At 33.6% G+C, this 12542-nt stretch overlaps 1 protein-coding gene across 4 annotated transcripts in view; it reads right to left on the bottom strand.

The window, feature by feature from the left end:
- MYO16 (myosin XVI) overlaps positions 1-12542 on the bottom strand; it is a 702722-nt gene that overhangs the window by 387250 nt on the left and 302930 nt on the right. For all 4 annotated transcript variants that reach the window (XM_073014491.1, XM_073014490.1, XM_007960876.3 and 1 more), the window contains exons 8-9: positions 5721-5796; positions 2880-3033 (exon numbers count right to left, since the gene is read on the bottom strand). In XM_073014491.1, the coding sequence (XP_072870592.1) occupies positions 2880-3033; positions 5721-5796 (230 nt within the window). The remainder of the gene's footprint in view (positions 1-2879; positions 3034-5720; positions 5797-12542) is intronic.

The raw sequence follows: 12542 nt of genomic DNA, 5'->3' as shown, positions 1-12542 counted from the left end.
TATTATAGATTTTAAGTAAGTTTTGAAATAGGGTTGCATGAGTTCTCCAACTTTGTTCATTTTGCACATTACCATTTTAGGAATTCTGGGTCCTTGAATTGTTATGTGATTTTAAAAATCGGCCTATCAATTTTTGCAAAAAGTCATCTGATTTTTTATAGAGATTGTGTTAACAACAATAAGTCTTCCAATCCATGAATGTAATATTTCTTTCCATATATTTAGGCTCTTTAATTTCTTTCACTGATGTTTTGTAGTTTTCAGTGTAAAAATTTGCAGTTCTTTTCTTAAATTTTCTTGTATTTTGTTTTTCTTAAGTTGTTGTAAACTAAATTGTTTTTAATTTTTCCTTTTTTCCTCCCCTATTGGGTAAGCATATTTTTAATCTCATTTTTGAATTACGAATTGCTGTGTATAGAAATACAGATTGTTTCTGTGACTTGATCATGGGTATTGCCATCCTCCTGAACTATATTCTTAGTTCAAATAGGATTTTTTTGTAAATTCCTTAGAATTTTCTACATACAAGAGTATGTCATCTGAACATAGAGATAGTTTTACTTCTTCATTTCCAGTTTGGATACTTTTTATTTATTTATTTATTTTCTTGCTAGGTTGTTCTAGCGAAAACCACCAATACAATGTTGAACAGAGCTGGTGACAGCAGACACTCTTGCCTTTGTCCTCATCTTATGGGGTAAGTGATCAGTTACCATTGAGTACAACGTTAGCTCTGTTTTGCTTTTGTTTTGTTTCCTTTTTTTATTTTTTGGTACTTGCCCTCTATCAGGTTGAGAAAATTTCCTGCCATTCTTAGTTTATTTACTTTTTTCTCATAAAAGTGTATTAGGCTTTGTCAAATGCTTTTTCTACATATGTTGAGATAATCATTTGATTTTGTTCTTTATTCTATTAACATGATATACCATATTTTCTGATTTTTGAATGCTCAGCCTTGCTTTCTTGTCATAAATCTCACAAAGACATATTGTGAAATCCTTTTTATATGTGGCTGAACTTGATTTGCTGGTGTTTTATTTAGGTGTCTTAAAGCTATATTCATAAGGTTGTTGTTTTCTTTTTATCTAACATTTTTATTTGATTTTTGTCTCTGGGTAATTCTGACCCAATAGAATGAGTCAAGAACAATTCCCTGCTCTTCTGTTTTTGAAAGTGTTTGTGACGGATCGGTGTTAATTCTTTAAACAATTGGAAGAATTCAACCTTGAAGCCGTGTGGACATTAGCTTTTCTTTGTGAGAAGTTTTTGATGACTAATTCAATCTCTTTACTTGCTGTAGGTCTATTCCAATGTTCTCCTTTTTTCTTTAGTTCTGCTTCTTGGTGTTTTCTTGGAATTTGTCAATTTCATCCAGGTTATCTAATATTTTGGTGCACAATTGTTAATAGTATTTCCTTTTAATTATTTTTGTTTCTGTAAATTCAGGAGTAATATTCCTCTTTCATTTCTGATTTTGGAAAAGAATGTTCCATGTGCAATTGAAAAGAATATGTATTCCACAATTTCTGGATGAAGTGCTCTAATTGTGTCTGTTAGATCTGGTTGGTTTATAGTGTTATTTAAGTCCTCTATTCCCTTGTTGATATTTTGTCTACTTGTTCTATTTGTTTTTGAAAGTTGGGCATCAATGTCTTTAACTATTCAGACTAAGTGTTAGTCATAAGGCAAAGCTCTTTCCAGTAACCACAACACTGCCTCTGAAGAATACGAATATATAAATTCATAGAGATCTGTTTTAGAGGGGTTGCATTAGAATATCCAGATTTTCATATATTTGCTTTTTGTACATTTTCACCATGGGTATTTCTATGGTTTTAAATGAACTTTTATATCATGTTAAAACCCTTCATAAAGCTTTCCATCTTTGTCTTACTTATTTTAATGCATATTTTAGCAGTAGCATTCTGGAGGTAACAAGCTTTCCAATGTTTAATAATTTATCTTTCAGTAATTTTATAGGTGCTATCAATTTTTTATAATATTGCTCTGAATACACAATTGCTTTACCCGATTGCTGTTTTTGAAGGTCTTTAAAATGATGTCACAGACTTTTAAACAAGGTCCCACAGATTACATGCAATGTTATTTATTCATAGAGATTTACTTATTGATTTAGATACTCACAGTCCATCTCTACCTGACAATGTTTGCTATCTGTTTTGTTATACATTCCAAGCACCACAGTCAGTAGATTCCGAACAAATATTTAAAAATGAATGAATATGTAAGCATACCTAAGTTATATACATAAAACCTGTGTTTATATATCCATATGCTGGCAAAGAAAAACTCCAGAAACATAAGCATCATTCTACGAGTTAAATGAACACTTATTCTTCAATAAATTTAACATTAATTCAAATGTTATTTGTTATTCACACTTTGTGTCACGTTTTCAGACCTTGAAAATGATGTCAATCCATTTGATATTTTCAATGCAACAGGAAAGTTATTTTAGGAGATAACATACACAACAATAAATAATTTGTTTTATGCTTATGAGAGAAAAAAACACATATCAGTATTTTCTCTTTCAGGAAAGTCAGCCATAATGATAATCACTGGAAACCTCACTATCAGTTTAGCTAAAATCTTGGAATGTGTTTAAAATATTATTTGGTCTCATGGTACATGAAATTGATTTCATAACTGATATAGTAACATTGTTTTTAAATCAGAGGGTTTTTATAAAATTATGTTTAACTCATCATTGTAAACAAGTGTTCTTTGGTACATACATTGATAAACCATTTTAATTGTTCTAACTCATTTTTGCTGAGAGTCAGACTTAATATTGGCTCTGAAATGACCAGCAGGTAGAGAAGATGGCAAATGAGAATGAGCAGGAAGACACTTACAGCTTACTTGACAGCATGGGGAGATCATGGATGATCTCTTCATAGGGCTCTTCTTGTGCTAAGGTAGAAACAGACAAAGGCTCTTTCATTTTTTCTTCCCAGGCAATTTCGGCTTTGAGCAGCATTTCCTCAATAAACTCAGATGCAGCAATATCTACAAGAAAAAAATAAGAAAATCAGAAAAATGATGGGTGGTGATAGTACATAAATCTATTTACTTTCAATCATTCCGATATGCTTAAAATGGTAAAAATTTATCAATGTATGAATCAAAACAAAAAACCTTCCAAGTTTATGGCTGGGATAAAATTGAAGTACTGTCATTTTAAAACACTATTTTGTTTTACATCAGTGACATATTTAATTATAAATGAAATAAAATATGAAAATAGTATACACTGGATGGTGATATGTAAAATAAAAAATCATTGAGAATAAGCTTGCACAAACTTAATGTCATTTCATTCTCAGTAAAACTTATCCTGCATCTTGGTGGCTATGAACCAAAATTACAGAAAGAGTTATACTTTCCCATCGACTGGATTACAAAGCATGTAACTGGCTTTCGATAAACATTCTACTAAATGGGTAGTTGTACAAGTAAATACTCAGTTGTATTATTTAAACAAGGGGTCTGCTCTCTAGCCATAATATTTTTACCTTTATCAATTGCAAATATAAATAAATATATTTCCTTACAAATTACACATAACAATAACATCTCAACATGTCTGGGCAGCAACATATATATGTATCAATCAAGTTTATACTAACGACAATTACTGATCTAGAAACTGATATAGAGCATGAGGAAAAAATCAACATTCATATCAATGAAGAACCTACTGGAAGCAGCTGCTGCTTCTCGATCATCAGGACCAGACTGTGTGACCACCTGTGTCTATAAATGAGAGTTATGTGGCCTTCTGGACTGGTCAGAGTAATGTAGCTGCCACAAGAAGATATTATGTAAAGATTTTGTCATTATTTGCCTCAGATTATATTATATACATGTAAAAAGTAGGTGAGTGTTCAGCTTTCTTACTTTGGTAGATTAAATTTCTGTCCCACCTAACAAATTGTTCCCCGCCCCCCCGATATTTTTTTATGAATCCATTCCAAATTCAAGAAACATAAAAAAACAGTAATAAATTATAATACTGATGACGACTTTCATTTGCCCAGTTATAGCATAGGTTTCTGGTTTACTGTTCTCTGCTCTATTCTTGTATCTGGTTTTATCTAGTTTTATCTTCTTGCTGCCTGGATTATTGGCATATCTGCTTTAGTTGAAACCTCTCACTGCATTATAACTCTTTGCTTTTTGCATGTGATAAAAGTATTTTCATTCAACTAGCAAATCTTTACTGAGGATCTATTATGGGCCCAGCACTGCGTCCTGTATTGCCAGTAGGCCATGAATAAGGTACTAGGTTGCTAGTCGACTTTGCATGAGCAATACGGTAAAAGTTGCCTGAGAGAGTCCTCATGCACTGTGCGGAGATGACCAGTGCTGAATCTAGACCGGAAGTTCATTCATTGCCTCCATTCCTAAGATTGTCAACCGCCATGCCTGGACATCTGTTTGAAATGACACTAGACCTAAATGGTGCGAGTATGCCACGGGAGTCCATGCAGTCAAAAGTCAGTCATATCCTCCCTTGTCTGGGAAATAAGCCAGGAATACGAACTTTAAAAACGTGAGCTACTGTTAGACCCAGATTAGAGTTAACAGAGGATGTGACTTTTATTCATAGTAAACATATTTTTTAAAAATACCTAAAAATTTCTATTTGCTCTTTTGATATTTATCATTAGCATACTAATATAGTTAATGTTAAAATTACTAGACTGTAAGTAATATTAGTTTGATTCTGAAGTTTGTGACTATTAAGCTGTCTTAAATTTCGGTTTGGTAAATCTTCAGTTTAGCAGAGAAGATGAAGTAATAAACATTAAATAATGATACTTAATTCCAATAAATAACAGAGAAAAATCCCTTCTTCTGGCTTTAACTGGAGATTTATTAGAAATTCATACTCCTGAGAGTATGTCAAATGACAAATCTCAAAAGTAAAGTACATTTAAGTTAGCAGAGGTATAGCAAGAGCAATAATAGATTCATTAAGTTATTCAGATCAGTTACTGCCTTCAAAATTTTGATGTGGTATTACTTATGCTAGATTTTTCTCTTTGTTATTCAGAACTCTTTTTACTATTGCAAAAATCATTATGATTAGTAACTTTCTGTTAAATTTGAAAAGTTACAAAATTAATGTAGCATTCATTTATTAAATAAGTATATGAATATACAAAAGGGCAGTGACTAAAATAATTTTAGAAATCTTCAAAAATATATTTATTTAAAAATAAGTAACATTAAGTCAAGATTTTCAAAGTTTGAAATTTGCATGAGAATGTCAGCCTGTGTATTTTTCCTGTAGTTTAAATATCTGCACAGATAATAACGCTATTATTTTTCAAAAATACCTTAACGGATAAGCATGTATTTGGTAGGATGAGATACTAGGATGAAATAACAGTAAAAATGTATTTTAAAGTAAGTTACACTGAATGAATCACTATCCTGAAAGTTTAAAACATGAAAGGCAAAATACAACCAAGTACAATGGTACAGTGTAGATTAAACTGTGAATAGCCTCTTGGAATGGAGCCGAGCACAGGTGATGATGAACTGTGCTTGAACTAGGCTTGTTGTTACACAGCTTCACAGGCTTGTCCTGCTCTCACTTTGTAGCTGTGCTGAAGATAGATGGATACCCCGATACAAAAGGAAGGAAGCAGTACCTGCTCAATGGTCCCAGGATGCTCCTAACCTACCTGACGGCTTCTCCTCATTACAGTTCACAAGGTGTGGGTTTGCCTGATGCATCAAAAGAAGTTTCACCAGGTTTGCCTGAAATATTAAAGATAATTGAAATGGGAACCACCATGGCAGATGCTAAGGATTCATCAGTAAGTTACACACTGTGCTGTCTAACTGGCAGCTGGAATGAGACGGCATCAGCGTTCCCACTCAGAAGTCCTTCCTGGGACAGTCCCAGGAAAGTACCTTTCCCAATGCCTTTTGTGAAGATGTCAGATATTCAAACTATTGCAGCCCTTTCTGGATTCAGAACAAAAATGATTTATCCAATAAGGATTTAACCACTGAAGGTTTGAAAAGGACATTTTAAAACTTTTAGGTTTATATTATGTGCATTTGTAGGATGAGAAACTAGTTACACAACAGTAAAAATGTATTTTAAAGTAAGTTGCACTGAATGAATCACTACCCCGAAACTTTAAAACATGAAAGGCAAAATACAACAAAGCACAAAAGGACAGTGTAGACTATATGCCATAATATAACCTGAAAGTACTTAAGCTATACTCCTTATGTGTGGAATTATATGGTACAGTGTGTTTTGTTCTGTTTTAATTGAACAATTCATTGAAGTCTAACTTGTTGGTATTGTTCCTCTGTGACAGCAGCGTGGGCAGTATGAACCTAAAGTCACATTGGACCATTAGAGAAATGCAATCTCAAGTTATAAGAGTTAAGTAACTTGAGAAATTAATGTAATTTTAAAAATTATTATAATATATCACACATATAAAGGGTATATATAATATACATGTGCTATGGAAAAGGCAATAATGAAATAAATTTCAGTGTACTCAACTTTTAAAAATATGTACTCAACATTTTTTTTAAATGATATCTTCGTGAGTTTCTCCCCAAAACTATGCCTCTCTCTATTTCCCAGAGTTGGCCACTATCATAACTTTTGGGTTAACCATTAATATCTTCTCTATATGCTTAGCACACATATATGGAAGTATCCCCAAGCAACATATTGCTTAATTTGTTTGTGACATTTATAGAAATGAAATCCTATTGTATAGATTCTTCCACGCCTGTTTTCATGGCTTACCATTGCATTTTTGAGTCATCAGAGTTGATGAGTTTAACCAAGTTTCATTCTTTTCCTTGGCTGCATGGAATTGTATTGTACAAATATATGACAATTGATCCACCTTTCTCCCAGTGAATATTGAAGATATTTGCAGTCATTTATTTGTTTTTACAAACAATGTTCCCATAAGTAGTCTCATTTATATCTTTCAGTGCACACATACACCAGGATATATGTACTTAAAAATGAAATTGCTGGGATCTCAGTTTGGACAGTATCAAAGAGATAAATAGTGCCAATATATTTTTCTCCAAGAGGTTGCTCAGATTGTCACTCTTACTCCTAACAAGGCTTTCTGTTGCTCTACGTTCTACTTAATAATTTTATTATCAGGCATTTACTTGTTGTTAAATTCTTGGGTGTAAAAGAATTGATTATTGTGGTCTAATGGTACATTGCTTTGAAAATGGAGCAGGACTCTCCTGGACTACTTCTTGGTATGATTTAGTGCAATACTTTTTAAAGTTATTACCTTCTAGGGATTTGCCAGTTTTGTCTAAGTTTCCAAATGTGCTGGCATGATGTTGTTGGTTATATCTTCTTATTGTGCTTTTTCTTTTATTGCCTTTTTAATAGCTGTGCTGATTTTGTAGTTCTGTTTCCCTTTGCACGCACACTATCAGTCACTTTGTGCATGCCCTCTCTATCTTTCTGACCAGTATTTCCAAAACTTGGTTCATTTCATTAATCCTTACAAGAACCAATTTGAGGTATTATTGATTCCTTCTATGGCATTTTTGTTTAACAGTTCTATCACTTTGGCTTTTATCTGTTTTATATTCCCATTTACACATTCTGTGTTTGTTTTATTAATCTCTATCTCTCTGTCTCTCTCTCTCTCTCTCTCTTTTTTTTCTTTTTTTGAGACGTCTCACTTTTTCATCCAGGCTGGAGTGCAGTGGCACCATCTCGGCTCACTCAACCTCCTTCTCCTGGGTTCAAGTGATTCTCGTCTCTCAGCCTCTGGAGTAGCTGGGATTACCAGCCTGCACCACCACACCTAGATAATTTTTATATTTTTAATAGAGACGGGGGTTTGTCATGTTGGCCAGGCTGGTCTTGAACTCCTGACCTCAAGTGATCAGCCTGACTTGGTCTCCCAAAGTGCTGAGATTACAAGCATGAGCCACCGAGCCCAGCCTGTTTTATTAATGTCTTACAAACTTTGTAAGTGGTAACATTATTTTTCAAACTTGTCTTTTACAATATAGACATCTAAGGTTGCTATGCAACCTCAAAGGCTGTACATTTTCATCAAATGAAAATTACCACCACTTTCTTTATGTCTCACATAGGGATAGAGACAATGCAATTTTTTAAAATTATGATTCTATTCCGAATATTTTAAAATGGTCATTGTATGTCTTTTTGATTTATAGAGAATAGTAAGTCCTGAAATAATGTATGTTTCTGTAATACAAAGTAGCTCATACTCAATTGATAAATGTTGGTAAGTACTATTTTTTCCTAGGCCAGAGGAGCCAAAACAGCCGAAGTCAAATCATAAAACTAAAAGACCTCAACTGTGTTGTGCTAGAAACTGAAGCCATCTTAGCTGTATTTCTACAAATATTCTTTTTTTAAACAATAACGTAATTTAAGGGTAATAAAATGGGCAATAATAAGTGCACAGTTTTAAACTTGGGCAAATCTGTGTACCTGTGTAATCAACACCACAAATAAGATATAGAACATTTCCCATCACCAGCAGTTCCCTCCTGCCCCACTGTGGTCAATCTTCATCCCATAGAAGAAAACACAGTGTGATTTATAGCACCCCAGATTAGTTTAGTCTATTCTTAAACTTCACATCAATAAAACACAGAAATATACATGTTTGCCCAACATAATGTTCTTGAGATTCGTCCATGCTTGTGCATGCATTGACACTTTCTCTCTTCACTGTTGAGCTGTAGTCCATTGTACAACTACCTTACAATATGTTCATCATTTTCTTCTTGAGAGTTGAGCCATTTGTTTCTGGCTCTTTGAATAAGGCTACTATGGACATATGTCATTTTAGTCAACGTAGATTTTCATTTTTCTCTTTTGAACATTCTAAAACAGAATTCTGGGTAATCTGGTAAGAAATTGCCAGAAAAGTTTACCAAGTGGTTTTACTATTCTTTATCCTCACTGGCAATTTTGCCATATGCTCTCCGACACTGATATTGTCATAGTAAAACAATGTTAGCCACTGAAGTACTATCTCAGTGTAGGTTAATTTACATTTCCCTGATGACTGGTGATATTGAACGCTTTCGTGTGCTTAATGACCACCTTTTGTGAATTGTCTACTCAGGAATTTCTTGTCCATTTATTACTGCATTGTTTAACTTTCTATTATTATTCTATCTGCATTTTTATATGATCTGGATGCATTTTTCAGATATATGTAGAGAGTGGAGGGACCAAGTGGAGTTCAGGAGGGTATATTTTAGGTGTACACTGGCTCAGCAGACATGCATCCTGAAAGTCTGAGCAGTAAACAAAGAAAATGAATGCTTTTTATGCACCTTGAGGTGGGAATTACATGATGCAGGAAGCTGGTTTACAAAAGCAAGTACCAAGCAGTTAATTATCAGGTGACATTCTTAGGACTCAGCTTATATCTTGGGAAACACATCTTGCAACTCATGCTTATCGATCGTGTGACCTTACAGTTGCACAGCAAGAAAAACAGGAGCTTACAGAACTTACAAAATATGTGGGGGAGAGATATGGTTAATGCTTCACAGACCTTACAGAGGAGCAGTTAATCTTCTTTCTTAACTCTTACTTGGGGTGGGTGGGTGGAGGTGCTACTTCATACCCATTCTAGTGTAAACTTAAACTGTAAATTCAATTTCTTTTAATTTTTCTACTTTAGTATTACACGTATTTCCTCTCATTCTATGGCTTGCCTAGTCATATTCTTAAAAATGTTTTTTGATGAGCAGAAAAACACTTTTATTTCTTTTCTTTTGTTTAAGTGCCATATCTGTACCTATTTTTATCTACTCAAAGTTCATGGTAGTATTATACTATAGTTTCTTCTGAAAGTTTTATAATTTTCACTTTTATATTTGTGGTCCATTTCAAGTGAGTTTTTGTGAATGCCATGTAAAGGCCTGGATGGTCCAGCACTATTTGTTTTTCAGCAACATTTGTGGAGAAGACCATTTTTTCTTATTGAATTGCCTTGAGACCTTCATAGGAAATCAACTGGCTTGTTATGTTCATTTGTAGCCACTATATTTTAAGTTCCATTGATCTACTGGTCTATCCTTGCTGTATTACCTAACAACTTTATATGTATAGATTTATAGCAAGCTTTGAAATCTTACAAGTGAAAGACTTAGAGTAAGTCTTGAAAAAAGTCTGTGTCTTATTCCTTCAAGAACCTTTTGTCTATTATAAGTACTTTGCATTCCATAATTTTTAGGATGAATTTCCCAATTTCTATTAAAAAAAAGACTGTCAGGCTTTAAATTGGGATTGTTTTAAACAGGAAGCTACTATACTAGCTTGATATGCCTTAACAAATCTCCACAAGCTTTGTGGCTTAAACAATAAAAATGTATTGTCTTACAATTGCATAGGTCAGAAGTCTGACACAGGTATCACTGGGCTGACACCAGGGCCCCGGTAGCACGTTCCCTTCTGGTTATAAAGCAGAATTTGTTTCTGTCTTCTCCAGTTTTGGAATCACCCACATTCCTTGGTTAATGGTCCCTCCCCTTCCACCATCTTCAAAGCAGCAATATTGCACGTGTCTGGCCATTTTTCCACAGTCACGCCGCCTCTATCTCTCAGCCAAGAACAAGTCTCTGCTTCTAAAGGCCCATCTAGACAATCCAGGAAAATCTCTCCAGCTTATGATCCTTAGCTTAGTTACAAGGCAAAGTTCTTTATTTAGCCCTGTAATATATTGACAGGTTCTGGGGGTTAGGGCATGGACATCATTGGGGGCCACTATTCTGCCTTCCCAGGTACCTTAACAATATTCAGTGTCTCAATGACAACTGCATATCAATGAGCGTGGCTTACCTCTCTATTTGCATGAGTTTTCAATCGTCACTGCAATGTTTTGTAGTGTTAAGTGTACAAATATTGCACAGTTTGTTAAACATATTACTATCTATGTCATGCTTGTAACACTACTGTAAAAAATTGATAAATTCACTTAATGGTTCTAAGTTTTAAAGTTTTTTGGAGATTCTTTGGTATTTTTATTATCCTTTCTCCTTTCCTAACCTTGCCTTTCATTTCATTTCGTGCATTATTTCACTTGTTAGCCTGACAATGTTTCTTCAATCTGTGATGGGGTTTGTGTGTTTGCTTTTGTAACACTTTCTGTGGAATTTTCATTCATGCTGAGCTTTTTGCCCAGGCATTCCAAGAGATCTCCCCAAATAATTACGGCTCTTGCCAGTGTTCTCACTATAAATTTAATTAGGTTTTCAATAGTATGCCCTATTGCTATATTTCCTACAAGCCCATTCAAAATTAGTGTTTGGTTTTGCACAAATTATTTCAGTAGTACTTATTCATGTTATAGCAGGGTGCTTATATTTAGAAGTTATTTTGATTTCCAAATATATGGTTTGCTAAAGAAAGAGAAGCTATCTTTAAATCTGAAAGATAAAATATATATTGTAGGTTCCCAGGACATTAAAATAGTTGCAAGAATCAGTATTGCTTTTTATTAAAGATTCGAGGGATTTTCTTGCCTTCATATCATTTGTCAGAAATGAAGGAAAGAAGGAAAGAAGAAAGAAAATGAAAGAACAAAAACGTAAAAGATAGAGTAAGGTAGGGAAAAATGTAGATAGGAGGAAAGGAAAGAGAAATTCAGAAAGAAAAGAAAAACAATGAAAGTCAAAAATCACTTAAGATTACCTTTGTTTTCCACAAATTTGAAAGAATGGCAATAATGCTAAAGCTTTTATATCTTTGCAAAAATGTCAGAGTATCAGAGAGTCTAATAATCATGTTGCATTACTCAATTCAATTTGCTTTTTCTAGAACTCCAAATAAAATCACGTGCAATCTCCTGACAAACTACTGTTCTCTAAAACTTCAACTGCAGAAAGCATTTAAGTCATAAAAGTAAATGTTTCCTACAAGAAAATCTTTAACAATAAAACTAACCCATTTTATTTCAGGCCTGTAAAAATAAACATTCATGTGTGAAATAAGGAAGTTTCTCCTACTTGGGGAATTTCTTTCCTTTCGTAAAGTCAATATTTCCTATGTGCTTCCAATTAGAAATCAGTGAGGCACTTCACAAAACTGAATTAAGCAGGCCAGGGCTCATTCCAATTACTCTACTCTGGAACATCTGTTTTAACCTCACAAAACAGCTTTAGGTAAATTACTTAAAATGTGAGCAGGCAGAGTGTGCCGTTCAATCACAACTCATCTCCACTATTAAAAGAATTTCATAATCAGCAAAGTTATCAGAGGTTAAGGTGACTACTATTCAGAAAGAGAGAGAGAGAGAGAGTATGTGTGTCTGTATAAAAGGAAACACGAAGTGGCTAACAAAGAAAATGTATTTAAGCTGAAATTTGAATTAATATTAGTTATTGAATATAGACTTTACTTAATCTTCAAATAGTTGTATTTCAGTGTGGCTAAATTTATCAAGATTAATTTCTTGAGAGTCAAAGTATCTCTTTAAAAAGTTAAAATATAGTAA

This window comes from Chlorocebus sabaeus, chromosome 3 (assembly GCF_047675955.1).
Source record: "Chlorocebus sabaeus isolate Y175 chromosome 3, mChlSab1.0.hap1, whole genome shotgun sequence".
NCBI classification, from domain to species: domain Eukaryota; kingdom Metazoa; phylum Chordata; class Mammalia; order Primates; family Cercopithecidae; genus Chlorocebus; species Chlorocebus sabaeus.
This window is presented reverse-complemented; position numbering and strand designations above follow the sequence as displayed.